At 42.7% G+C, this 27,627-nt stretch overlaps 1 protein-coding gene across 2 annotated transcripts in view; it reads right to left on the bottom strand.

Moving 5' to 3' along the window:
• DYNC2H1 (dynein cytoplasmic 2 heavy chain 1) overlaps window positions 1-27,627 on the bottom strand; it is a 397,803-nt gene that overhangs the window by 94,547 nt on the left and 275,629 nt on the right. For both annotated transcript variants that reach the window (XM_077805779.1, XM_077805787.1), the window contains exon 83: window positions 14,173-14,289. In XM_077805779.1, the coding sequence (XP_077661905.1) occupies window positions 14,173-14,289 (117 nt within the window). The remainder of the gene's footprint in view (window positions 1-14,172; window positions 14,290-27,627) is intronic.

Below are 27,627 nucleotides of genomic sequence, written 5' to 3'. Positions count from 1 at the left end.
CCCAGCCAAATAACATAATGTGATTAAAAGACATAGGTGTAGTGTAATATCCAAAAGAAAAAAGGATATTAGTGTTAGAATATTGCATTTCAATGCTGTTGCCAGGAATTGGATGTATGTGTTCTGAGTAATTCTATTTAAGAAAAGACAGTTACCTTTTCCGTAACTGGTGTTCTTCTAGGTGTGTGTGCTTGCCATGTGCACCAATGCCGGAAGTTTTTCCCCTAGCAGTACCCGTAAGGGGGAGCGTCCCCCCGTAACCCCTGGAGTGGCACCTAAGGAGGGCTGCGCTCCCCCCACCCCCAGTTCCTTCTTGCCAGACAACTCCGACAGAGGGGAAGGAGTGTGGGATGTGGAACAGATATGAGCAACACGTCTCGAAGAACACCAGTTACGGAAAAGGTAACTGTCTTTTCTTCTTCAAGTGATTGCTCATGTCTATTCCACAATAGGTGATTCCAAGCTATATCTGTTGGAGGCGGGTAGGAGTTCACAAGTTCTCGGGACGGAGTACTGCCCTGCCGAACCCGGCATCATCCCTGGCCTGGGAGACGATCGCATAGTGAGAGGTGAACATGTGAACCGAAGACCATGTGGCGGCCCTACAAATGTCCTAGATGGGGACGTGGGCCTGCGCCCGAGTCGAGTGTGCCCTCACGATAGGTGGTGGGGTGGGGGGTGGGGGAACCCCCGCCAGCTCATAACAGAACGGATGCACAAAGTGATCCATTTAGAAAGCCGCTGAGTGGAAATCGGCTGATCCTTTGCACACTCAGCCAAGGCGACAAACAGTTGCGAAGACTTTCTGAACGGCTTGGTCCACTCGAGGTAGAAAGCCAGAGCTCACCTCATGTCGAGCATGTGGAGACGGCATTCCTCACTAGTCACGTGAGGCTTGGGGCAGAGGACTGTCAGAAAAATGTCCTGACCCATGTGGTAGGCGGAGACCTTGTCCTTATGAAAAACTGCATACAGCGGTTCAGAGGTCAGGGCCCTGAGCTCCAAGACCCATCTGGCTGACGTGATAGCTACCAGGAAAGCTACCTTCCATGGGAGGTGAGACCAGGAACACGTGGCCAGTGGTTCAAACAGGACCCCCGTGAGATGAGCCAGCACCAGGTTTAGGTCTCACTGTGGAACCAGGGGCTTGGAATATCGGTAGAGACGGTCCAAACCCTTAAAGAACCGTCCGATCATAGCATGGGAAAACACCATGTGCCCTTGCACTGGGGGATGAAAGGCCGATAGGGCCGCCAAGTGTACCCAGACTGATGAGGGCGCCAGTCCCTGGGTCCTCAGGAGGAGGAGATAATCAAGGATAAGCTGGATCAGGGCAGCCATCAGGGAAACACCCTGGCCTGCTGCCCACCTCGAAAACCGAGACCACTTCGCCACATAGGAGAGGCAAGTGGAGGGCCGTCTACTTTCGAGGAGGATGAGCTGTACCTGCTCCGAACATGTCCTTTCCTCGCCACCTTGCCACTGAGAAGCCATGGCATAAGGTGAAGCGTTGCTAGGTTGGGATGGAGGAGGCAGCCCTGATCCTGAGAGAGCAGGTCCAGGCGGAGCGGCCAGTGGAGCTACCGCCATGGTGGAGCTACCGCCAGCCCTGAGAGGGTCCCATACCAGTGCTGCCTGGGCCACACCGGGGCAACGAGGAGGACCCTTGCTTTGTCCGTCTTTATTTTCTCCAGGACCTTGCTGATCAGAGGGAACAGGGGAAAGGTGTAGAGGAGCTGGCCTGACCAGGACAGGGTAAAGGCAGTGGAGATAGCGCCCCTCCCTAGGCTCCCCCGGAGCAGAACCAGGGGCATCGTCAGTCCTGCCCAGTAGCAAATAGGTACACCTGGGGAGTACCCCACCTTCGGAAGAGCTGGTGAGCCACTTCCGGGTGTAGAGACCACTCGTGCTGAGAGGAAAAATTCCTGCTCAAGCGATCCACCCTGACATTCTAGGTGCCCAGCAGGTGGAAGGCTTTTAGGTAGATGTCGTGGGCTATACAGAAGTCCCACAGACTGACAACTTCGCGGCAGATGATCGGGCCCCGCCTTGCCTGCTGATATAGAACATTGAGGCCGTGTTGTCCGTGAGGACCCTGACTACCTTGCCCTCCAGGTGTGAGTGGAAGGCCATGCACGCCAGTCGCACCCCCCTGAGTTCCTTGATGTTTATATGAAGGGGTAGGTCTTGTAGAGACCACAGGCCTTGGGTCTGAAAGTTCCCCACATGGGCCCCCCAACCCAGGTCCAACGCGTCAGACACCAGCTCCCACGATGGGACCTTGTCCCTGAATGCCCTTAGAGCATGTTGTTTCAGGCGGACCACCACCACAGGGAGGTGATCACCGAGTTCGGCACGGAGTGGACTTTGTCCATTCTGTCCGTGGCCTGGGAGAACTGCGAGGCCAGCCAGAGCTGGAGGGGCCTCATTCTGAGTCTGGCATGACGGACCACATATGTGCACGCAGACATGTGACCCAGCAGTTGCCGGCAAGCCCTGGCTGCCATCACTGGAACCTTGTGACTGAGTCGATGAGCCCTTTCAGGGTCTTGAACCTGTCTGGTGGGAGAGAGGCCCTGGCCGACGTTGCGTCCAGTAGCAACCCACTAAACTCTATGTGTTGGACTGATACTAATGTGGACTTGGCGTTGTTTATCAACAGGCCCAGGGCAGTACATTTGGACAGGAGGAGCGAGCGCCACATGATCCCTCACCTGCGACCGGGAGGTGCCTTTGACTAGCCAGTCATCCAGATATGGGAATATCTGGACCCTCTAGCATCTGAGGTAGGCCACTACCACCGCCATACACTTTGTAAAGACCCTGGGGGCAGTGGACAGACCAAACGGTAGGACCATGAACTGGTAGTGACTCTGTCCTACCACAAAATGGAGGAAACGTCTGTGCCCCTCGAATATGTGGATGTGGAAGTACGTGTCCTGTAGACCAAGGGCAGCGTACCAGTCCCCGGGATCCAGGGAGTGGTTGATGGAGGCCAGGGAAACCATGTGGAACTTGAAATACCGGGAGTAATACCCCTTTGCCCAGGAACTCCTTGGGCACTGCCTCTATAACTCCTAGGTCCAGGAGCCGCCCCACCTCCTGCTCGAGCAGAGCCTCATGAGAGGGGTCCCCCAGGAGGGACGGGGGCAGAGGGTGGTTGGGCAGGGAGGAGGTAAACTGAAGGGTGTAACCTCAGGAGATGGTGTTGAGGACCCATCAGTCCGAGGTGAGCCGCAACCATTCCAGGAGGAAAGCACACAACCGACTGGAGAAAAGGAGCTTTACTGGGGGTAGGTCCCTGCTGAGAACTGGTGGGGTACCCCTGAGCGTCATGTCAAAAACACCTTTTGTCCGCATGCCTGCCCTTAAAAGACCCAGGCTGGGGTGCAGGCCAGGATTGCCGTTGCGGGCGCTTTCTATAGTCCCGCTGCTTTTTGTGGGTGGCCTCATACTTCGGGAGGGCGGCCTGAGCGGGAGCCTGCTGCGGCTTGAACTTGGGTTTTGCCAGAGGAGGGACATAGAGGCCCAAGGTCTGGAGGGTCGTGCAGGAGTCTTTCATGCCATGCAGCCTTGTGTCTGTTTCCTCAGCAAACAGAGCCTTCCCGTTGAAAGGGAGATCCTCCATTGATGACTGTGCTTCGCTGGAGAGCCCAGAGAGCAGAAGCCATGATGCCCGTCTCATGGACACCGCTGAGGCCATGGACCGTGCCGCCATGTGCACCGCATCCAAAGCAGCCTGCAGGGATGCCCTTGTGGCCACCGCCCCTTCCTCCACGAGCGCCTTCTTAAACTCCTTCTTATCGCGCTCCCAGAGGGAGTCCTCAAACTCGGGGAGGGACCCAGAGGTTAAACTCGTAGCGACCCAGGAGAGCCTGATGGTTTGCTACTCGTAGCTGAAAGCTTGACGACAAATAAACTTTTCTCCTGAAAGTATCCAACCTCCGAGAGTCTTTGTTCTTGGGAGTCGGGGCTGGTTGCCCCTGCTGCTCCCTTTAGTTGACTGACTCGACCACCAAGGAGTTGGGCGCTGGCTGGGTATACAGATACTCGTGTCCCTTCATGGGTACAAAGTACTTGTGCTCCGCCTTTTTAGAGATGGGGGCCAATGAGACTGGTGTTTGCCACAGGGCATTTGAAATTCTTGCCACCCCTTCACAGAGCGGCAAGGCCACCCTGCCCAGTGCTGAAGGGGACAGCACATTGAACAGGGAGTGTGAGGGCTCTTCCATCTCCTCAGCCTGGAGGTGGAGGCTCACTGCCACCCTTTCTAGGAGGTCTTGGTGGGCCCGGTAGTCCTCCTGTGGGATGGAGGGGGGCAGGGCCGCAATCAGCTCATCTGGATGGGGCGAGGCTGGTGCGGTGCTTTGGGTGTCGTCCAGCACCCAAGGATACACCACTGATCGGACTCCGGGCACGGTACCGAGGACACAGGTCCCCCCGACCTTTTTTCTGGCGGTTGAAAGATGGACACTGATGGTGCTTCGAGGCCCCGGCCACCAAGTGAGCCCCGACTCAGGGCTGCGCCAGAGGCCACAGTGCCCACTGGTACCACTGGGCCGGCACGACGCTTGGTGCCATTGCGCTTGCTGAGGCACCAACAGGGCCGGCTGTTCGGGCTAGCTAGCTTGGCCTGTAGACGGGCGGTTGTGAGGGGAGGCCGGGCTGCCGTATGATCCGCTGCTGCCTCTGGACCGGGAGTATCAGCGATGCCGGGATCTACGTCAGCCACGGGACCGCAATCTCGACACAGAGGAGTGGCACCGACGGTAGTAGCTGCTCCGCAAATGGCCTTGACGGGCAGACCCGCGTCGGTGAGACGGTGGCGATCAACACCCGGGGCTACGGTGCCTTGGTGGGGACTTGGAACGGGAATGGGGACTCCAAGCGGGAATGGCGTTGACGATCGTGTTGCAACCAACTGCGGTATCTCCTGCGAGATGAGGACCGTTAGCAATGTCCGCCACAGTCCCATCGGTATTCACTCCACGAAGACGAGTGGTGCCGGGAGTCCCGGTTGGACGGCACCCATCCGGACAGTCTGGCCGGCGTTGAGGGCTATCCAAATGGACTGATCCCTGAATGGTCACTGGGCGGTGAGTGGTGTCAGGAACATTCCCTCAACAGAGACCGATACCGGGCTGGTGGTGACTGCGGTGATCCCAGCGATGGCTTGCCTCTGGAGCATGGGGCTGACATCGGCAGAGCTCCGGGCACCGGCACGGACATGACTTCCCTGGCTGCCTGGAGGGCTTTCAGCATAGATGGCATCCGGACATCTGGAGAGGCCTGCTCCGAAGGGGCCAGGCTACTCCACTCAACGTGAGTTGGAGGCCTAGAGCCCGATACGGATCGAGTACTACCCGACATGGGCCTAGCCTCTGTCCCAGACTTCTCTCGGTGTCGTTGCGAAGAGGGAGTTTTTCCGGTCCTCCTGGCGTGCCCCGTGGACAGGGAGCGGTGCCGACTGGATGATGGTACCGGAGGGTCTCCGCGTACCGACGTCGAGGTGCTCGGTACTGGTTGGGAGTGGCGTGCCTGGGTCGCAGCCAGCACCAGCTCCATCAGGATGGCCCGGAGCCTAATGTCCCTTTCTTTTTTGGTCCAGGGCTTGAAAGACTTGCAGATCTTGTACCTTTTGCTGATATGGGTTTCTTCCAAGCAGCGCAGACAATCTGCTTGCGGGTCGCTCCTTGGCATAGAGCGCCAACAAGAGCAGCACGACTTAAAGCCTGGGGTGCGGGGCATGCCCCGGCCTGGGCTCAATGACTAACTAAACTAACTGAATTAGCTAACTGACTACAGGTACTACTGAACAAACGAAGAGTTCTGGGGATGAGCTGCAGCAAAGCTGGAGCCGAGCAGTTCTGATGCACCTTCACTGGCGGCAAGAAGGAACTGAGGGTGGGGGGAGCGCAGCCCTCCTTATACTGTGCCAGGCAGGCACTGCTCCAGGGGTCGTGGGGGGGCACTCCCCCCTATGGGTACTGCGAGGGAAAAAACTTCTGACACCGGTGCACATGGCGAGCACGCACACCTATTGTGGAATACACGTGAGCAATCACTCGAAGAAGAACCAAAAGTGGTTTATTGTGCAATACAAGGTCCGTGAATGAGTTTTGGTAGCAAAAAAAATCATAGAAAAATAGGGCAGGAAGGGACCGCAAGAGATCACCTAAGTCCAGCCCCTGGTGCTGAGGCTGGACCAAGACCATCCCTGATAGGTGTTTGTCTAACCTCTAATGATGGGGATTCCAGAACTTTGCTTGGAAGCCTATTCCAGTTCTTAACTAACTTTATAGTTAGAATGATTTTACTAATATCTAACCTAAATCTCCCTGACTGAAGACTAAGCCAATTATTTCTTGTCCTACTTTCATTGGACACGGAGAACAACTGATACCGCCTTTAAGCTATCTGAAGACTGTTACTTGGTCCCCGCAGTCATCTTTTCTCAAGACTAAACATGCCTGAGTACCCTGAAATGGACACAGTACTCCACTGAGGTCACACGACGGCAGAGAAAAGTGGGATAATTGCTTCCCATGTCTTAAATAAAAGACTCCAGTTAATAGAGCCCAGAATGATATTACCCTTTTTTGCAATTGCATCCCATTGGCTCATATTCAATTTGTGATCCACCCATATTATTTTCAACAGTACTATCACCCTCTGTTGTAGTGGCACATTTGATTTGTCCTTCCTAAGTATTGTACTTTGCACTTGTCTTTATTAAATTTCAACTTGTTGATTTCTGATCAATTCTCTAATTTATCAAGGTCCTTTTTCAATTCTAATCCTGTCCTTAAAAGTGCTTGCACCCTCCCAGCTTGGTGTCATCTGTAAATTTAATAAGCATATTCTCTACTTCATTATCCAAGTCATTAATGAAAATGATTAAAAGTATCTAACCCAGGACAGACCCCTGCAGCACCTTACTAGATACCTCCTCCCAGTTTGACAGCAAATCATGGATAATTACTCTTTGAGTACAGCCTTTCAATCAGTTGTACTCCCACCGTATAGGAATTTCATCTAGATCACATTTTTCTAGTTTGCTTATGAGAATGTCATGTGGGACTGTATCAAAAGCCTTTCTAAAATCAATATATATCTCATCTACTGCATCCCTCATCCAATAACTTGTCAAAGAAAGATGTAATGATTATCAGGGTCACTTTTTTCCCCCGCTGCCTCCAGTGATAGGGAGTCTTGATAGTGCTTAACTGGGTGTCAACTCCCTGACACCTCCAATCTACTCACCACCCAAAAAAATCTCCTCAAGGCTATGCCAGCCCTTACATTTTCCTGCTGGTTAACCATAGGTGCATCCCAGTCTCAGAGCCCCTTTGAAGCATTTCCCCATGATATCCAGCCCCGTCACTGGCTACTCACAGAAGCTATCCCCAAGGTGACAGAGTACAAACTAATCTGATTGATTCAATTAAGTATCAGCTCCTGTATAACATCACTTCACTGAGATATATTTATCACGAAAACAATCATAAGTTCATTATCAAAGATTAAGATTTAAGAGATAGTACAGATAATGGAAACAGAAAAGTTACCTATAAAACAAAATCAATACACATTTTCTAAAGGCTAATCTTAGTAGACTAACCTTAAGTCTAAAAGCAGTCTTATTTCACCTAAATGTCTTTTACAGTGCTTCCAACCAAGGCATGTTGGGATCCCATTTTTATGAATATATTCACATTGTCCGAGTACTTCTTCAGGTGCAGGATAAGGGGGTATCTTCTGACTTTTCCCTATATCCCTGCAAATTCATTGTTTGTTCCAAGAGTTCAGATGACCCCCTCACAAGATTTATTCCCTGTTGTGCTGACTTCATATTGACTCAACATCCCCATGTTGACTTTGGATGCAAACAGGGTTTCCATTGTGTTGGCTCACAATGCTTAATTTACTTGTGAACTGAGGCACACAGGTGAATATATATCCTTTGTCTGGTGGAAACTTGTGTCAACCTTGCCTTGATTCAGACTTTTTTTCCAGTACTTATATCCATAACTTCTTACATGGTATTTGTACATACATTTCACAATAATCTTAATGACCAGTGTGTGTCTGGCTTTTATTGAAGCTCACACATGACTTTCTTCTTTCTTTATGGATAAATACTATGAAAGCACTGTGCTAGGTGTAATTAGTTTGTTAGACCTGTCAGGAGTTACTGTTTTAGAACTGTTTCAGAGTAGCAGCCGTGTTAGTCTGTATCCGCAAAAAGAAAAGGAGTACTTGTGGCACCTTAGAGACTAACAAATTTATTTGAGCATAAGCTTTCGTGAGCTACAGCTCACTTCATCGGATGCATCGGATGAAGTGAGCTGTAGCTCATGGAAGCGTATGCTCAAATAAATTTGTTAGTCTCTAAGGTGCCACAAGTACTCCTTTTCTTTTTGTTTTAGAACTGTTTTTGCCAGTTGAATTTAGCAGCATTCTTACAGTCACAGTTCATTGACAAATATATACTGGCTAAAACTTATTACCCTATTATTCTTTAAGTGCTTACAGCCTAATTGTTTAATAATTTGTTCCTGTATCTTTCCAGGTATTGAAGTTATGCTGGCTGGTCTATAGTTCCCCAGGTCCTCTTTGTTCTCCTTTTTAAAGATAGGTATTATGTTTGCCCTTCTCTAGTCCACCTGTCGTCCATGAATTCTCAATGACAATGACTAATGTTTTGGAGATTGCTTCAGTTACTTCCTTAAGTATCCTAGGATGAATTTCATCAGCCCCTAATGGCTTGAATACATCTAATTTATCTAAATATTCTTTAATCTGTTCTTTGCCTATTTTGACTTGTGTTTCTTCCCCCTTGCAGTCAATATTAATTGAGTTGATATCTGGTCACCATTAACCTGTTTAATGAAGACTGAAGGAAAATAGGCATTAAAGACCTCAGCCTTCTTGATGTGCATCACTTATTAGCTCCCCTTGCCCGATAAGTAGAGGACCTACACTTTCTTTTATCTTTCTCTTGCTCCTAATGTATTTATTGCCTTTTATGTCCTTTGCTAGGTTTCAACTTATTTTGTGTGTTAGCCTTTTGATTTTGTTCCCACATGCTTGTAATATTCTTTTGTTCCCATCCTTAGTAATTCCTCTATGTTTCCACTTTTTGTAAAATTCCTTTTTGATTTTCAGGTCATTAAAGAGCTACTGATGGAGCCAAATTGGCCTCTTACTATTCTTCCTATCTGTCCTTCACATAGGGATAGGTTTCAGAGTAGCAGCTGTGTTGACAAGTATTTGTATTTTCTCTTAGCTGGTCATTTCCTTGATTTTTAGTGATTGTGCCTGTAGAATTTGCACGTTGACAAGAACGTGTGAGGAACAGTGTCAACTGCTGGAAATGGCCCACCTTGATTATCACTACAAAAGGTTCCCCACCCCCCACCACTCTCCTGCTGGTAATAGCTCACCTTACCTGTTTCAGAGTAACAGCCGTGTTAGTCTGTATTCGCAAAAAGAAAAGGAGTACTTGTGGCACCCTAGAGACTAACCAATTTATTTGAGCATGAGCTTTCGTAAGCTACAGCTCACTTCATCGGATGCATACTGTGGAAAGCGTAGAAGATCTTTTTATACACACAAAGCATGAAAAAGTATCTCCCCCACTCCACTCTCCTGCTCGTAATAGCTTATCTAAAGTGATCATCAAGTTGGGCCATTTCCAGCACAAATCCAGGTTTTCTCACCCTCCGCCCCCACAAACTCACTGTGAGTTTGTGGGGGGGGGCGGAGGGTGAGAAAACCTGGATTTGTGCTGGAAATGGCCCAACTTGATGATCACTTTAAATAAGCTATTACCAGCAGGAGAGTGGGGTGGGAGGAAGTATTGTTTCATGGTCTCTGTGTATATATAATGTCTTCTGCAGTTTCCACAGTATGCATCCGATGAAGTGAGCTGTAGCTCACGAAAGCTCATGCTCAAATAAATTGGTTAGTCTCTAAGGTACCACAAGTACTCCTTTTCTTTTCACCTTACCTGATCACTCTTGTTACAGTGTGTATGGTACCATGCATTTTCCACTGTATTTTCCACTTCATGCATCTGATGAAGTGAGCTGTAGCTCACGAAAGCCTATGCTCAAATAAATTTGTTAGTCTCTAAGGTGCCATAAGTACTCCTTCACATAGGGATAGTTTGCTGTTGCACCTTTAATACTATCTGTTTAAGAAACTCCTTTTCCCCTTAGATTTTCTTCCCAGGAGACCTTGCCTACCAATTCTCTAAGTTTCTTAAAGTCTACTTTTTTGAAGTCCATTGTCCTTATTCCACTACTCTCAGTCCTTCTTTTCCTTAGAATCATTAAGTCTATTATTTCATGATTACTTTCATTCAAATTGCCTTCCACCTTCAGACATGTAACCAATTCCTCCCTGTTAGACAGAATCAAGTCTAAAATGGTTACTCCCTAGTTATTTCCTCCACCTTCTAAAACAAAAAACTGTCCCTATTAAATTCTAAGAACTTATTGGACATTTTGTGTTTTGTTGGATTACTTTTCCAACAGATGTCTGGGTAGCTGAAGTCCCCCATTATGACCAGATCTTGTGTTTTGGATATTTCTGTTAGTTGTTATAGAATTGCCTCATCCACCTACTCCTTTTGATTTGAGTGTTGAATGGATGGGAAGCCATCTAGGGATATATATATTTTCCTCTTAGCTGGTCATTTCCTTGATTTTTAGTGATTGTGCCTGTGGAATTTGCACTTGAGCAACAACTGTGTATCAATAAAGGTTTTACATTTGGAGAGTTTCCCAGGTTTTTAAAATAATATATCTCAATGTTGATATTTAGTCACATAAATAATTATGAACATTGATATCCCCGCTGTTCCCCCCTCAAGGAGTCCCGATGTGCCTCCCTTTCTTAGCCCTAATTCCAAGACCCCGTAGAGCTGTACTCCTTCCCTATATACTCCTTGCACAGCTTCTTTTCTCCTACACACTGTGAGGCAGATGGGCGTGCATATAAAAATTAAACTCCAAAATTGTGACTTTTAAGAGAAAAATATATTTTACTGTTAATTAAAGTTAATCTTTCTCCCAGATTTTTTATGTTAAAAATGGAGTTCAAAATAGCCACTGAGTAACAAAATATACAGGGTAAGTTATGTGCATCTGTCTATAGAGCAGGAACTGTCCCTCCTAGGGCATGGCTGAATGAATGTATGATTGGCGTATCCCTATGATTTCTGTTCCAGCTTTACATTTCTTAAATTGTTTTTGAGACAGGACTTTTTATGATGGTTGAGATAATGCCTGTGAATTGACCCATGACCTCAAATATCTCAAAATACCTATGAACCTGCTGGTGGACTGGGTATATTTTTGGAACATGGACTTTCAAAGCACAAAGAAATAGAGGTTCTTCTTTTGCACAAAGATGACCTTATCGGACCCCATTTTGTGACACCAGTGACTTCTGAAGAGAAGTGTCCCTTTCTGATTTACTAAGAAGCTCCTGAGAGGAGTTCCCAGGGGGAGAAACCAGCCAGGCCACCATCTTCAAAACAGAAGGAAGGGAAGAGGTTTTTTCTGCTGCTGGCTTGCCTACTTCTGGCATGTTTACTTGCAATGGCTGCTGTGGCCCTGGCATAGCACCATGCCTGGCAACGAAGTTTGTGCTTCCTCCAACCTCCCAGTTGGCCATTGAGGAAGGAGTTGAGAAATGGGAAACATGTAAGCTTCAACAGACATCCAGCAAGTCAAACAGAATTAAACTGCTAATTTTTTCAAACAGGTGTTAGAGGGCTTTCCCTTTACCCTCTCCCCCGGTTCTTTTCACACAGACAGAAAGCAGAAGACCAGAAGTCTGAAGTGCAGGCAATGCAATGTTTATTGGGGTTAGTTTCCAGCAAGCATGTATACCATAACTCTGATGCTGCAGAGTCTTGTTTCCCAGTGTCCCATCCTCCCCACAACTCTCCTTAGCAGGCATAATTATACCTGAACTGCATGCCCACAGTCCCATAAGTTACAACTTATGGTCATTTCGCTGGCCTTTTACTGTTTTACCCTCCCCCAAATCCCTCCTTGCCCCTCCCGACTGGTTGCTTGACCTTGACTTGAGATAGGAGTTGAAGCAGTCTTAAAGTGTGCGCTCATATATTATATTCCCACCATGCCCGTAACACTTTAACTGCTCTTATCTATTTCTATTATACTAACAAACCCATCTGGCTAGCCAGAAGCAACATACACAGTGTCTTTGTCCTTTGTTTACCCATATTAGTTAGGATCCTTTTGTTCACACATATTAGTAAGAATGTATGTGTATCAAAAAATCAAACAGTCAAGCAAAACCCAAAATACTATCTCAGGCAAAAATTCTGGCCTAAATCCTACATTGGCACCAGGACTCCTAACAACAGGTATCAGCTTCATGAAGCTGAGTGAAATAATATAGGTCACAACAATCATCCTCCATAAGTATCAACCTTTTGAGTTTAATTCTGCTAACCAATCCATTATTAGTAGAGGGATGTCTCTCCCTCAGCATTCTTGCACTTGATTTTAACTCCAGCAGATGGCTGGTCGTGTGTATGTGTCCATGTGTATGTATATGCAGGAGTATGGGTGACTAGAACCCACAGAACTTATCTGAGAACAGCATCTATATAATAATTTCTCAAATACTTAAAACAGCCCTAGGTTAAACAATTTTGCTGTCTAAAAGATCATACACAGAGGTATTTCATGGATTAGCAGTTGCATGTTTAATCCTGAGACATCATGTCGAATACAGTATGCATAATAAATGGTGGGATTTGTTATTAGTTTGAATCAGAGTATCTTTCAAGATAACTGTGTTAACTTACAATTAAGATTCCCAAGACATTGATCAAGTATTTGAAAAAAATCATACCTAAATATAAACATGACTAAAAAAACCCTCTAGTACTAAAAAGTTAGAAAGTGCTATGCTAAAATATACAAAAACATTGTTTACACATCTGTTACACAAATAATGTAATTAAAAAGAAAACCCAGAACTTTTAATTGCCCATGTATCATGTAAATATTAAAGTAAACAATAATTAATGTAAAATTATATCCATTTATTTCACTGTTATGTGTATAGTGTTTTGAGATATTACATTTTTGAATATAACATACTGTATATGTAAATGACTTTTTAAGTGCTTAGCAGGTGAAAAGTATCAGACTTTTGAAACTCTAAGAAAAATCCTTTCCCTCCCTTAGAGTAATCACAACAATGTTCACATAGTCATGACTAGTATTGCAATTGATTCAAACATTATAGTGAGTGGTATTGAGGTGATTTGCCAGTTTCATGCAAAAGAGCATTGTGCATAATGTTGATGTGTTTGAAGGCAATGCAGATCTAGGGCCAGATTCATCAGTATGCTCTTGCTTGCTCAGGCTGATTGTGCTGTAAACCCGTTTTAGCTGCCAACTAACACATGTTTATAGCTCCTGTACTTCAGGTGTGATTCAAAGTAGTCAGAGTATACTGGTGAATCTGGCCCCTTGATTATTATTTATTTAGAAATAAATCAAGTTAAGGTAGTTCTAAAAGATGGCATTATTTACAACTTCAATTATGAATTTTTTTAAAAATTACTAATTACTTACAAAACTACCATTCTGTACTTTGGCAATATTACGCAGAAAAATCAGTGTCAGTGCTCTACAAGCATCTCATTTACATACATCTCAAATAAATTTTAATAATTATACCTTAAAGAACTTGAGACACATGGGAGACGAGAGTGGGGAAGAGTTGCACAAAGTGTCAGTGGTTTCTTAATTATAATGGCAATGTTTTAAAATCTAAAATAATCTCTACTAGATGCCACAGAAAATGAGCAGATGGAGTTTGAGACTTACACATTTTACTGTAGGTTTCAAAGCCACATAGGAGATCTTATTCACAAACTTTGGGTCTGCGCAGTCACATCAATATGAAGAAAAGATTGACAGTGAAGATGATTATCATCCTGAATGTGTACTTTATCCCTAATCCAACTGTATGTATTCCTTATGATACTTCTGATTTCAAATAAATTTCATTTACATTGTTGTTGTAGTGTCCCATTATTAAAAAACATATCTTAAAATTTATTATGTACTTCTGAAGAGAAATAGCAGTATTTTTAACAAGCTGTTTTCTTACCTGATTAAGTTTCTTCCATAAGTTGAGAACAGGAGAAAGCTCATTAGACCAGATTTCTCTGTCGAATTTGCAGCCAGCAGTTACTGACCTGCTCAGGATTCGAAGCTGTGAAATGACCTGAAAAATGAGAAGATAATGTAAGAGGAAGGCCATATACACATGCCAATCTTGAACAGGATTAGGAATAAGATCAATAAACAGAAATTTACTCCTTTATAAAAATACAACACAGAAGCAAATGAACTGAAATATGTCCAGACTACAATTTTGTGTACAATTAATTTTTAATATTGTTATCTAAGCCAAACACAAGTCATCCCTAGACCCAGTTATGCCTATTATTTGAGCCCTATTCATTAAAAAAAATCTTGGCAATGTCCTTACCTCTGTCACATTCCTGGTGTCCAGTTATAACTTATACACTAATGAGGTTTGTAATTAATTAAAGCTTCTCTTTTTCGTAACATACACAAGGTGCAAAATTCTGACCTTAACAGAGCTCTGTCTGTGCAAATGAAGGCAAAATTTGGCTATATATATATATATATATATATATATATATATATATATAAACTCCCAGGTATGCACATCCCTGAAGGGACATAAAGTCAATTAAAACTCGTTTATTCTTATTTCACAGTGGAGCTCTGTTGTTTACTTAGCTACCCACATCTGCTCAAACTATTCTCCATTTATTTTAAGGAAAGAGAAAAATAAAAATGTTTATGATAATATGGATGATGAACTGGAGTTATAATTTAGCACAGGAATAATGTAATGGATTTCTGGGAAATTCAGCCTTGGTCCTTCTGTGTTTGTAAATATTCAGGGTGAACTCTTGGCCCCACTGAAGTCAATGGCAGAACACCCATGAGTGTCAGTGGGGCCAACATTTCATCCCAACTTTCAGGATTCTTTACTTTTACAGCACAGCTGTTGAATTCCCTTTAAACATGTTTTTGTAATAAATCTTCTTTGATGGCAATACAGTGTGCCTCTGACACTACACGTAAGGTAACAGTTTTAATGAATATGCCAAATGATCTTCTGTTGATATGTTAGTTCAGACAGTCAATTCCTTTATTGTTCTCAAATCATGTGATTCTTGTTTTGTTTGACTTCAAAGAACTAAAGTTTGTAATAAAAAGTACACTAATCTTTCAAAAAGACTGGACTATATAATTGTTAAGCATTCACAATCATACACTTGAAGTCAAGTGGTTTCTGCATTTTCTAACCTTGAAAAATGTGTAATGATGCACTGTTTCATTTTCTTTTGTTTCCCTGATATATTATTTTCATTTGCTTTGGCTGAACCAAAACAGCAGCATCTAATTTATCAGCCTTGCTACAGCATGAGGCATCATTAATTGGTAGAGCATGGAAATGTTATTTTAACTTTTACAATATTGACTATCATTTATTCTTGTTTTAAATTTGCCAAACATGACAGAAAATGAGTAAGAACTTCCGAGAAACATACACAAAATGGCAAAGGCTTCATATTATATTTTTAATTAGGCTAAAAAAGGCTTTAAATTTTTGTGAAAAATTCACCATTTTATTTAATGTTAATGTTTTATTTCCTCAAAAATTTTTGAAGAAAAGTAAATCAAAACAACATTTTATCCTTTTGGCCTGTATAGTAGAGAGCATAAATGAGGAAAAACGGTTCTTGTTTCATTATTACCTTGATAAGGAATTGCAACAACACAAAGTCCTATGGAACACTTATCTGACAAGGGTCAGAGCATGTCACAATAAAATACATTGGTCCTGATCCTGCATTTTACAGTGGAAAGGAGACTTTACTCAGGCATAGTGGTCTGCCTGCGAGAAGCACACTACAGTGCTCACCTCTTACTGCTTGCCGACATTTAATCCTTAGGGTAAATGATTAAATGTATCTGAAAAAGTACAGAACTGAAAACTACCACTTTGTTCTTAATGCCTTTTTAACTGAAATTATCAATATGTTTTCAAATTCAATGAGTATGTACCTAACCAAGAAAAACTTCTTATTTAATTAAATATTCTTGAAAATTGTCTGCTCCTATTTTTCATCACTTCCATCTTTACGGGAATTCCCTATTTTTGCTTATTTTCTTCCTTAACATTGACTAGAGATTATTTTATTCTGCTACTATGACTTTCATTTAAACCCTTCTCTAGTCTTCTAACACCAACACCCTTAAAAGATGCTTTGGAATGTCTAGTTAATTTTATTAAAAAAGAAAAGATTCTTGTTTAACTCAGCCAAACTGATTTTTTTCCGACTACAGTAAAGGCTGTTTTATCTGGCATGTTGGGGGAATGTGCAGAAAGAATAGCAAATATGGCAGGCAACCATATGGCAGGCGACTTAGAAATCTTTGGTGAGCTTAAACACAAAAAGGAAGCTGACAAGAAGTGGAAACTTAGAGAGATGACAAGGGAGGAGTATAAAAATATTGCTCGAGCATGCAGGGGTGTAATACAGAAGGCCAAAGCACAATTGGAGTTGCAGCTAGCAAGGGATGTGAAGGGTAACAAGAAGGGTTTCTACAGGTATGTTAGTAACAAGAAGGTGGTCAGGGAAAGTGTGGGACTCTTACTGAACGTGGGAGGCATCCTAGTGACAGATCATGTGGAAAAAGATGAAGTACTCAATACTTTTTTTGCCTTGGTCTTCACAGATAAAGTCAGCTCCCAGACTGCTGCACTGGGCAGCACAGTATGGGGAGGAGGTGAGCAGACCAGTGGTGAAAGAACAGGTTAAGGACTATTTAGAAAAGCTGGACATGCACAAGTCCATGGCCTAGATCTAATGCATCCGGGGGTGCTGAGGGAGTTTGGATGATGTGATTGCAGAGCCATTGGCCATTATCTCTGAAAACTCGTGGCAATCAGGAGAGGTCCCAGATGATTGGAAAAAGGCAAATATAGTACCCATCTGTAAAAGGGGGAGGAACTACAGACTGGTCAGCCTCACCTCAGTCCCCAGAAAAATCATGAAGCAGGTCCTCAAGGAATCCATTTTGAAGCACTTGGAGGAGAGGAAGGTGATCAGGAACAGTCAATATGGATTCACCAAGGGCAAGTCATGCCTGACTATGATGAGTCAAGTGGCTCTGTGGATATGGGGAAAGCGGTGGACGTGATATATCTTGACCTTAGTAAAGCTTTTGATACAATCTCCCACAGTATGCTTGCCAGCAAGTTAAAAAAGTATGGATTGGATGAATGGACTATATAGTAGATAGAAATCTGGCTAGATCGTCAGGCTCAACGGGTAGTGATCAACAGCTCTATGTCTAGTTGGCAGCCGGTATCAACCAGAATGCCCCAGAGGTCAGTCCTGGGGCTGGTTTTGTTCAACATCTTCATTAATTATCTGAATGATGGGATGGATTGCACTCTCAGCAAATTCGTGGATGACACTAAGCTGGGGGGAGAGGTAGATACATTGGATGTTAGGGGTAGGGTCCAGACAAATTGAAAGCCGTTCATTGATTGCCCTGGCTTCTGCAGAATCTAAGACCACTTCTATAAATGCTATTTTCTGAACAGGTGAGAGGATAGACTTTCCCTCACTGATTAGCAATCCCCATGAGCTGAAAGTGGACTGGATCTTAGCCACACTGGACATAACCTGGCTCTTGGATTGGAGTCTCACCAACTGGTGATCCAGGTACAGAAACACTTGAACTTCTGATTTCCTCAGGAACACAGCCACCACTGCCATGCATTTTGTAAAAACACATGGGGCCACAGAAAGGCCAAATGGCAGGATGGCAAACTGATGGTGAGATTGGTTGACCATAAATCCAAGGAATCTCCTGTGTCTTTTATGTATTGCCACATGGAAGTATGGGTCCTTCAAGTCAAGGGCAGCATACCAATCAATAGGATCCAGGGAAGGGATTATGGAAGCCAGAGTGACCATGCAAAACTTTATTTTCTTTATGCATTTGTTCAGCCCTCACAGGTCTAGTATGAATCTGATACCTCCCCTTTTGCTTTTGGAATTCCATCATGAATAAAACCTGTTTCCCCTGTGTAAAGGAGAAACTTCCTCTATGGCTCCCAACAGGCGGAGAGATTGTACCTCCCAAAGGAGAATTTCCTCATGAGTGGTCCCTGAGAATGAATGTGGAAAGGAGATGTGGAGGGGTTAGAAATTAAAAAAAGTTAAACTAACAGATACAAACTTTAAAACTCTAGAATATAAAATCTATTTACATATATCTTAATATATTTTCACAGATAAGGAAGAAAGCAGAACCTCCGGACACTGGAGGTTCTGACCCTGACCATACAATGGTGAGAAGGAGCTGGATAGGTGGTCAGTCTGCCTCTCCCGTTATCTCCTTATTGGGAGGCACAGAATGAGGTAGGGCTCATATGCAGACTTACGGACACCACTTTTAAAATTCTTGGCTCCAGCTGCATGGAGCCCATACATAATCACGGTGGAATACACACAGGGACCAGCACTCAAAGAAGAAAGTCAATTGTAGATAAAGAAAGCCAGCACCATCCATGGCCTGATATACCTGAGACATGAATAAATAACACTGCCAGTCTTGTACTAGCATACCTCACGCACTGGGACACATAGTGTAGCAAAACCCTGTCAAGGTCTACGTCAAAGCCTACCCCCTAAAACACACCGCTTGGATGTATACAAGTAGCGTACAAGATACAGGACAAGTCCAATGTGGTCCACCCTTTTATATTACCGATTGACATCTCCACTTGTTTCATATTTGAGTTAACAAAGCTTCTATCAAGCCTGATACTGGAGTGTCCAAAACCCGTTAGACTCACCTAAATAACACCTTAAAAAAAAAAGCCTGAAATCTCAACATCCACTATGAGTAAGCCTCTTATCCATTTCAACACAAAGGAAAAGAAAAGATTCAATACATAATGAATCATACTCAATAATAATCAACTCACCTCTCAATCTTTTTCCTGATAAAGACCTCAATCTGTGTAGTTTAAGACCATCAGTATAAGGCATTTTTTCCATATCTAAAATTATTTTTGTGGCTCTTTTCTGCACCCTCTCCAATTTTTTCATCATCCTTTTTAAAATGTGGACAACACAACTGGTTGGAGTATTCTGTTCACCAATGCCACAAACAGAGGTAAAAATCACCTCCCTACTCCTTTTCACTACTCCCCTGTTTATACGTCCAAGAATAACATTAAGATAATATTTTCAAACGTACTAAGCATACACCATCTCCTTGAAGCAAATACAACCTTATTTTTATGAAGAGATGGAACAGTAATCAGGATATTATGGTTTTTCCTTAGTCTTTTGAGAAGTGCTGTGGGACCTTTCATGTTTACCTGGACAATCACCAAAGATGGCCTTAACAGTCCTCCTATTATTTCATCTGAAATATAGCTTCTCTTACAGTAAATAACATTTTATATTGTATGACACTGTCAGCAGTGACTGTGAATCAACGTCCTAGTGTAGAATTTGAACACAGGAACTTTTGCATACAGGCATATCATAACTGTCATGATCATAATGGTCCCTTCTGGGCTTAAAATCCATTAACCAAATATTATAGGCAGGGATGGTTATCACCACCTCGTAAGGTTCCCCAACACTTCCCATTATAAGACCCTATTTTAGTTGCCTAGTGATATTTTCAAAATCACCTAGCAGCCTAACTCATATAGGTATTAGAGGACTCGGCTTTCTTGAAAAATCACACACTAAATACTTTTAAAAATCTGGCTCTAGGGCTGGCATTGTCAGGAGTAAGCTAGCCTGCTTACCCGCTAGTTTAACCCCCGGACAGTCTAACAAGCACAGCTGGGCCCCAGCTGAGCCACCTGATTGGCCAAACCACCTGATCAGCTCTTAAGATCAGTAGCAGCTGAGGGTACTGGCTACTCATAATATTCACCTTTTGCTGAATTAGCTTCTGATCCTGCCTTGCCTCACCTCAGGTAGCCTGACTCTGACCTTCCACTCTGATTCCTGACCTTGGCTCCAACCCTTCACTCTGGTATCTGGCCTCTGACTTCGGCTCTGACCCTTGGCTCCGATTCTTGACTTCAGTTCTGATCCTTGGTTCTGATATTTGGCCTCTAACTCTGGTTTAGACCTTTGGTCCCAATTCCTGACTTCTGACTCCACTGTGACCCTTGCTCCTATTCCTGGCTACCAACGCTGGTTCTAGCCATTACGCCTGCCTCCTGCTGTAATCACTAGGCACAACCTTCTTGTCCCAGTTCCCGACACACTAAACATGGATAAAACAATGCAGAATGCTGCTCATTAACTAAGCAATGTCCACCCTGTGCACTGAGTGAGAAAGGGGTCCTGCGGAAAAAATAGTATTTGATCATGTAATTAAAGACCATATCACAATACATATGCTCAAGGGGGACAAATTAAGATTGCATAAGCAATGCTAATTCTGGCATCTCCTAACTTCTGAGTGTTTGACTTTGCAATCTTGATAATATTCTTTTAACATAGTTTTTTTTAATATTATATGCCATACAATACAGTCCAAATATATATGCAGTATGTAAATTACTACTCTTCAATATAAAAAAATCTGCCATGAATAAAAGCAAGAGAAGGAAAGAAAACAAGGTAATCCAAATATAAAAACTGCCAACAACAATAATAATAATAATCTGTTTTTAGCATGGTGAAAGAATAATACAGAACCATGAGAATTTTCAAATAATCAACCTGATTTATATATGGAAAACTAGGCAAAGCAGCATTTATATTAAAAATCAAAAGAGAAATTTATTCATGAATAGCTCATCTAATATATATGGAAAATACCGAGAACTTGCTATGTGATTGAAGTTTTCCATTCGCAGTAAAAACATCTCATATCAGATGTACCATCTTGTTCTTGACTTTAGGAAAAGTGAAATGTACACATTAACATAATTAGTAAAGGTACAGTGATCACCTGAAGAAAGTCAATATTTACCTATCCACAATTATCAAAATTTAACAGTATCTGAGATTCTAACATTATTGCATATTCTAATTATGAGAGCACATTCTAGCTTAATATTGACTACTGCATTACATTAAAAGAAAATAAATTCTGGGGAATTAAGAAATATAACAGACATGATGTGATGGGACAAAGTATTAAATCTGTAAGGGGAGGAGGTTTGACCTTTGAAAAAGAAAAACACAAAAGATTGTAAATAGTCTAATGTGGCTTCACATAGAACTCCTCACATACTTTTGGATTTGAAAATGGAAAAGTGGGATGGAAATAAAGAATAGTCAGGGCTAGATCATTCCTTCCTATGGAAAACCCATAGACAAGGAGTGCTGAGGATGGGAAAGCTCCAAAGTTTGCCCCTCCCTCTACTCACCCACACAACAAACAGGAGGATCTGCCCTCAAGAACTTCCAGTTACAGCAGAAAATACTATTTCTCAAATACATATGTGATCATGTGTTACAGGTTGGGTTAAACCTTCTAATGATCCGGGAGTCACCACTGCCTTATATTCAGGATAAACGTAAAGAAGCCATTGTAAAGAATTCGCTGAAACAATAGCAGTGGCAACCGAAACACTGACACATGAAAAAGCTTGATTAGAAGTTGAACTAAGTTGCCCAAGGGGTTTCAAATGCCAGAGCTAAGGTTTGGATTGGTGGAACTGTTCTTGTCTGTATGTCAGAGAGAGAGAAAGGAGGAGGAGAAGAAAGGGAAAGACACACAAGAGACAGAGTCAGAAGGAGCAGAAAATGAGACAGCCTGAACAAGCAGCTGGTACCACAACCCCGAGTAAAGCCTGGAGAGCGAACCTTTGGGGGTTATAGGCTGACAGAGGTCTGGTGCCGTGACCAAGAACACTGTCTCCTGTTTGGTTCCTCTTGTGTTCGGAGAAAACAGGACTTTGTATATTCTTCATAAATAAACAAGGCTGCATCAAAAGTACCAGACTCCTTCACCAATTTCTCCTCCCAATTGAACAACCTATAAGACCCGGAATTTTTGGCTAGCCATTTGGGTCCAAAGGAGCAACACATGTAATAGGACTATATTGTAATTCAAAAGAAAAGAGGTGCAGAGCTAATGTTGCAGACACATTACCTTAATTTTCTGCACTTAAGGAAGCAACCGTAACATTCTTTTAAGACATTTTTATATGAAATAGGTGTGCTTATTTTTCCAATTACAGAAAAGCAAGAAAATACATAATATTACTGGTCATTTTTGTAATGATTCACAGAAAAAAATGAGCATAAAAACTTGCAATTAGGAAATTAAAAGTTTGTAAGAACATAAGAAAATATATATAGTCTAGTAAATTATTTTTCCCAAAGAACTGTTATGTAATATCAACAAAAAAAATAATGTCCCCTATAGCTAGTTATGCTGAATAAAGCAATATACTCATCTTGATGTATAGGGAATGCAATTGGATTGGCAGCCATTTCTGGGGTTAGGTTGATGTCATAGCCACTTTAAGGCAGGTTCAAAAACAAGGTAGGAAGAGAAAATTAAATGTTTCTAGACTCAGTTTTGGGAAAGCAGCACAGTCATAAACTACAGGTTCCAAATCAAATAAAGCCATTGCAGGGCAGTTTTATTCAGACCTACGAAAGCCTGTCTCTCTCATCAACAGAAGTTAGTCCACTGAAAGACATTGTCCTCATCCACCTTCTCTCTCTAGTATCCTGGGACCAACACAGCTTCAACAACACTGCATACAGACTATGACATTACCATCTACTAAAGTAAAATGCTAAAATTATGTTTCATTAGAGCTTATAGAGGACAATTTTCTCAAAACCCTCAGCAAACTTTTTCAAAACTAGGAGAGAGAGAATAGGGATTTTTATTCTGCTCTACAAAAATTAATAACCTTTTAAAATCTGTAAATCTACAAAAACATATACAGGCAGGTACTCTACTGCCATCTAACAGATTTAATGCAGAAATATATATCTGTAGCACAGGAAAGCTCTTTCTACAGGTTTAGTACATCAAAATGAAACTATAAATCTCTTTACCATGTTGTTTTGACACAATTTTACAGCTCTAACTAAAATATGACAGTCTCACAATGGTCTCATTTACTATTTCTATAACTAAAATTATAGTATATATCACTTAGTAAGTGCCTCCCTAATCCATGCATGGAGAAAGGGGGTGGGGAGGAAGAGTCCTTTCAGCCACAAATTTCTTCTGTGGGGAAAAGGGCGTGATCCTCCCACACTGCAGTGTTCATCCACTTCCCCTTGACCTCAGAGAGGACTCTTTAAGGGTCTTGGGATCTGCACAGGTGGAAAGAATGAAGAACAGATGGGCCTAGAGTGCCACATATTATCTCTGCACTGGCCTTGTTGGGATTCCAGCTGCATTCTCTTTCCAAGGACGACATCTGTATTACGGATCCTCCATTATAGAGATCATCAGGACAGCTGTTGGCTGGAGAAGCACTAACAGCACAGTTCTAATGAATACACCCTAGCAGGGAGTAGGGTTAGCATGAGGTCCCAGCATTATCCAAAGGCGTGGATAATCCTGGCCAACTGTGAATCCTGGGGAATTCAAGAGGTTTTGGGGGATAAACTGCAGCCTTTTCTGGGAGGAGGACTAATTCACTACCCTCAGGTGAACAGCATCATTCTAATGAAAATTAAAAAGGATACTTGAAGTGCTGCTTGGTGACAGTTCAGCCACAAAACAGACTGAATTCTCCAGGACTACTGTGGTATGGTAAATTTCTTTTATGTTGTACTCATGGAGTATGTAAACTAGGTACAGAATACTTTCTGCATTTTTAGGATGCTAGCTCGGCAGAAATGTTCAGGTTGCTCATTAACTGATTAATGGTACCCACAGCTGGATATTTCACAACCCGTCTAGCTCTATTAAAGCCTATTAATCGTATGTACGTGATGGCAAATTTATTAAATAAATGTCATCAGTGAATATTCTTTCTAATAAAAGATTTTGTACAATTTACATAAGGGTAACAAGCCGGCTAAATTCCTCTTAAAGGAATAGTGCATTTCTTAGTTCTAATACTATCAATAGTGTTATCAATATTTACTTAGTAAGATATAGGAATGTTTTAAAATTGTGCACTTTAAAAAATACCTGTTACTGTTTTAGTGTCTTCATAATTGTGAAGAACACTGTCTTTCAGTAAATGCTTCCATTTTTTTGCTATAGTAATTCTAATCAGGAAGTGCTCAACTCCAACACTGGACTGATCCTATAAACACTGGACTGATCCTATAAACACTCCAACACTGATCCTATAAACACTCCAACACTGATCCTATAAACTCTTAATACCAGAGGCAGACCTTATTCCCCTGAGTAGTCCCATCATTGGAACGCAATGTTGGAACTACTCACAGGCATACATCCTACCAGGGAGTAGGGTTAGCATGAGGTCCCAGCATGGACGAGGAGGCCAAAGGCGTGGATAACCCTGGCCAACTGCGAATCCTGGGGAATTCAAGAGGTTTTGGGGGATAAACTGCAGCCTTTTCTGGGAGGAGGGCTAATTCACTACCCTCAGGTGAGTGTTTTAATGAGTGTTTGTTGGATTGGACCCATAATTTTGAAAAAGGAAACTCCAGTCTTCAGAAAAATGAATGAGAGGCTATAGACTTATTATTTATATTACAATAACACTGAGAGAAGCCCAAAAAATAGGATCCCACAAAGTTTAGCACTACACAAACACATAGTGAGAGGCAGCTCCTGAACCAAAGAGTTTCAGTTTAAATAGACAAGACAGACAAAGAATGGGAAGGAAAACAAAAGACACAGAGATGAGTGTGACTTGTGGAAAGTCATACAGCAAGTCAGTGACAGAGGTGGAAACAGAACTCCAGGTTAAAATTTTGCTTACTGAAGTCAGTGGCAATACTCCCATTGACTTGAATGGGCCAAGATTTCACCCCAGGTTTCCTGATACTCCTTTCAGTGCCCTGGAGCACTAGACCACTCTGTCTTACACCGTTGCTTTAAGATATCCAGTATTCACTTGATTAAAACAATTATTTACTATACAAATAGTATTCATAATAAAGCAGTAGTAAGTTTACCAAACAATATATGCTAATAAATAACTAGTTAAAATTACTGTAAAAATCTCCAGCCTATCTTATGATTTAAAATGCATGGATACAAATGCTAAGTACTGTACCACTTTCTGACAGGCTTCCTATCTGTTAAGTAATTTTAACTTTGATCTCTACTTAGTAGCTGTTTTAAAGATCTATCCTTTTTGACATCTAAAGTGATTATATATGTTATAAAATAAATTGCAGTTTTCCTTTAAGCAAGAACATCTATAAAAGGAATGTATCTAATATACAGCTCTTTGTAGTTGTAAGGTTTGCATTATGTGTAAAATTAAGCAGCATATTCTTGACTGATTTTGTGCACCCAGCTCCCATTGTCAAATTCTTTTCCATTTATCATTATTTACTTAAGTCACCTGGCTGTAATATATGAATGCTATCTGTGTCAATATCAAGTTGATATTAGCAAAGGCAACAATACAAATTTCCAAACTGTTCAGATGCCATTCATGGCATAAAGACACAAAATACAGACATAGGATAAGGACACAGATTACTTCTACTTGCTTTTAAATACTCTTTCTAAAAATATGCATTCTAGTCTTGCACATGTCCAAATTGTAATTTGTGGTGATGATTTGCAAGATAAGATTTTTACAACGTATCAGAAGTAAAATGCACACACTATCACTCTATACTATGTAAAGCAGGGGTTCTCAAACTAGGGGTCGTGACCCCTCAGCGGGTCACGAGGTTATTACATGGGGGGGGTCGCGAGCTGTCAGCCTCCATCCGCAAAACCCCGCTTCGCCTCCAGCATTTATAATAGTGCTAAATTTATAAAAAAAATGTTTTTACTTTAAAAGGGGGGGTCGCACTCAGAGGCTTGCTGTGTGAAAGGGGTCATCAATACAAAAGTTCGAGATCCGCTGATGTAAAGGAACCACATCCACATATTTTTCAAGGGAGTTAAATCTTTAAAGCTTGAACGGAAATCACATGAGACCTGTTAGGTTATGCAATATTAACTTAATCAAATTAAGAGTGAACCTCTCCATCACTGAAGCACATTCTCGTATTGCCATTTGTCAATGTGTCTTCAAATTTCAAAACTATGTACTACTTATTTGTGTGTGAAAAGGCCATATACCTCACTATATTAGTAATACAGTTAAGTAACCGAGGGCAAAATTCACCACTGGTGTACATGGGAGCATCTCCACTGATTTACATAATATGGTGATGGGCACTCTCAGAATATTTTCTATCCAGGATTTAAATTCCTTTGATTACACACAGCGTGCTGGGGTGTGCTGGGTGCCTTTTCCTCTCACTTCCTCATATACTGTATTCAGCTCAAGGTTTGGGGGAGGGAAGAAGTAAAAATGTTTCCACTTTTAAGTGTAACAATCATTTTCACAGTATGCTGAAGAGGCAAATTGCACATGAAGAGTGCCTGGTGTATTGGAGACACTGCATGGGGGGACAGAGAGAGGCAGCAATCAGCCACTAGCACTCTGATTCTGGGTCATGTTCATGGATTGAGAAACAATGAAATCAGACAGAAGCACCTGCTTACACCATCAATGAATTCTAATAATTCAAGTCTCTGAGAGCACACGGGAACAGTTGGGAGCAGTAGACACAGCAGCAGGAGCCTGGAGAACCTCAGTGAGAACACTCCACCCCTCTCAGGTTCCAGCAGGATTTGGGAAACTCCTCCTCCCCATCCTGGGGACTCAGCAGCCCTCCCCTATTGCTGGGGAAATCAGAACAGAGTCACCTAGTAGTAAAACCTACCCTGGGAGCAGAAGAAATAATCCCAGTAACTGCATGTATAGTGAAGCCCCTTCATAGCTCCCAGGCACCAGTGCTGTCTGAAGATTGATTTTAAAAATGTCACTCTGGTTATTTGCTCTGAGATCATCCCTGCCCTTTCCCTGAACCACTGTTGCCACATTCGCTCTCCCTAAGTTCCAGGATTGTCTGCACCTTTCTGTCTTCCATCTATTTCCCTTCTCTGCCCTCCTATTCAACATCCCTTTCCCCTTCTTCCCACTCCTTTGCCCATTTTTGTTTTTACATTTCATCTGTGATTCTCCATCTGTTGCCTCTCCCATCATAACAAAATTGAAAAAAGAAAATAAGTTAACAAGACATTTTCTCATCATTACCCTGATCACTTTGCTTATTCACAGCATCTCTTTCCTATAAGATTTTTCTGGAATTTTGAGTCTTTTAGATAAGATCTTCAGGATAGGGGCCATGGGTGGGATTCACAAGGGGGACTTAGTCTGAGCATTACAACACCTAGCTTTTAGGTGCCCTGCTCCCAATTGGAATTCACAACCCCTAGTTAGGCACCCAGATGCCTTACACAATATATGGGGAGAATTAGGGGCCTA

This window comes from Eretmochelys imbricata, chromosome 1 (assembly GCF_965152235.1).
Source record: "Eretmochelys imbricata isolate rEreImb1 chromosome 1, rEreImb1.hap1, whole genome shotgun sequence".
Taxonomy (NCBI): Eukaryota; Metazoa; Chordata; order Testudines; family Cheloniidae; genus Eretmochelys; species Eretmochelys imbricata.
Note: the sequence above shows the minus strand (reverse complement) of the source record. Positions and strands in the feature narration are given on the sequence as shown.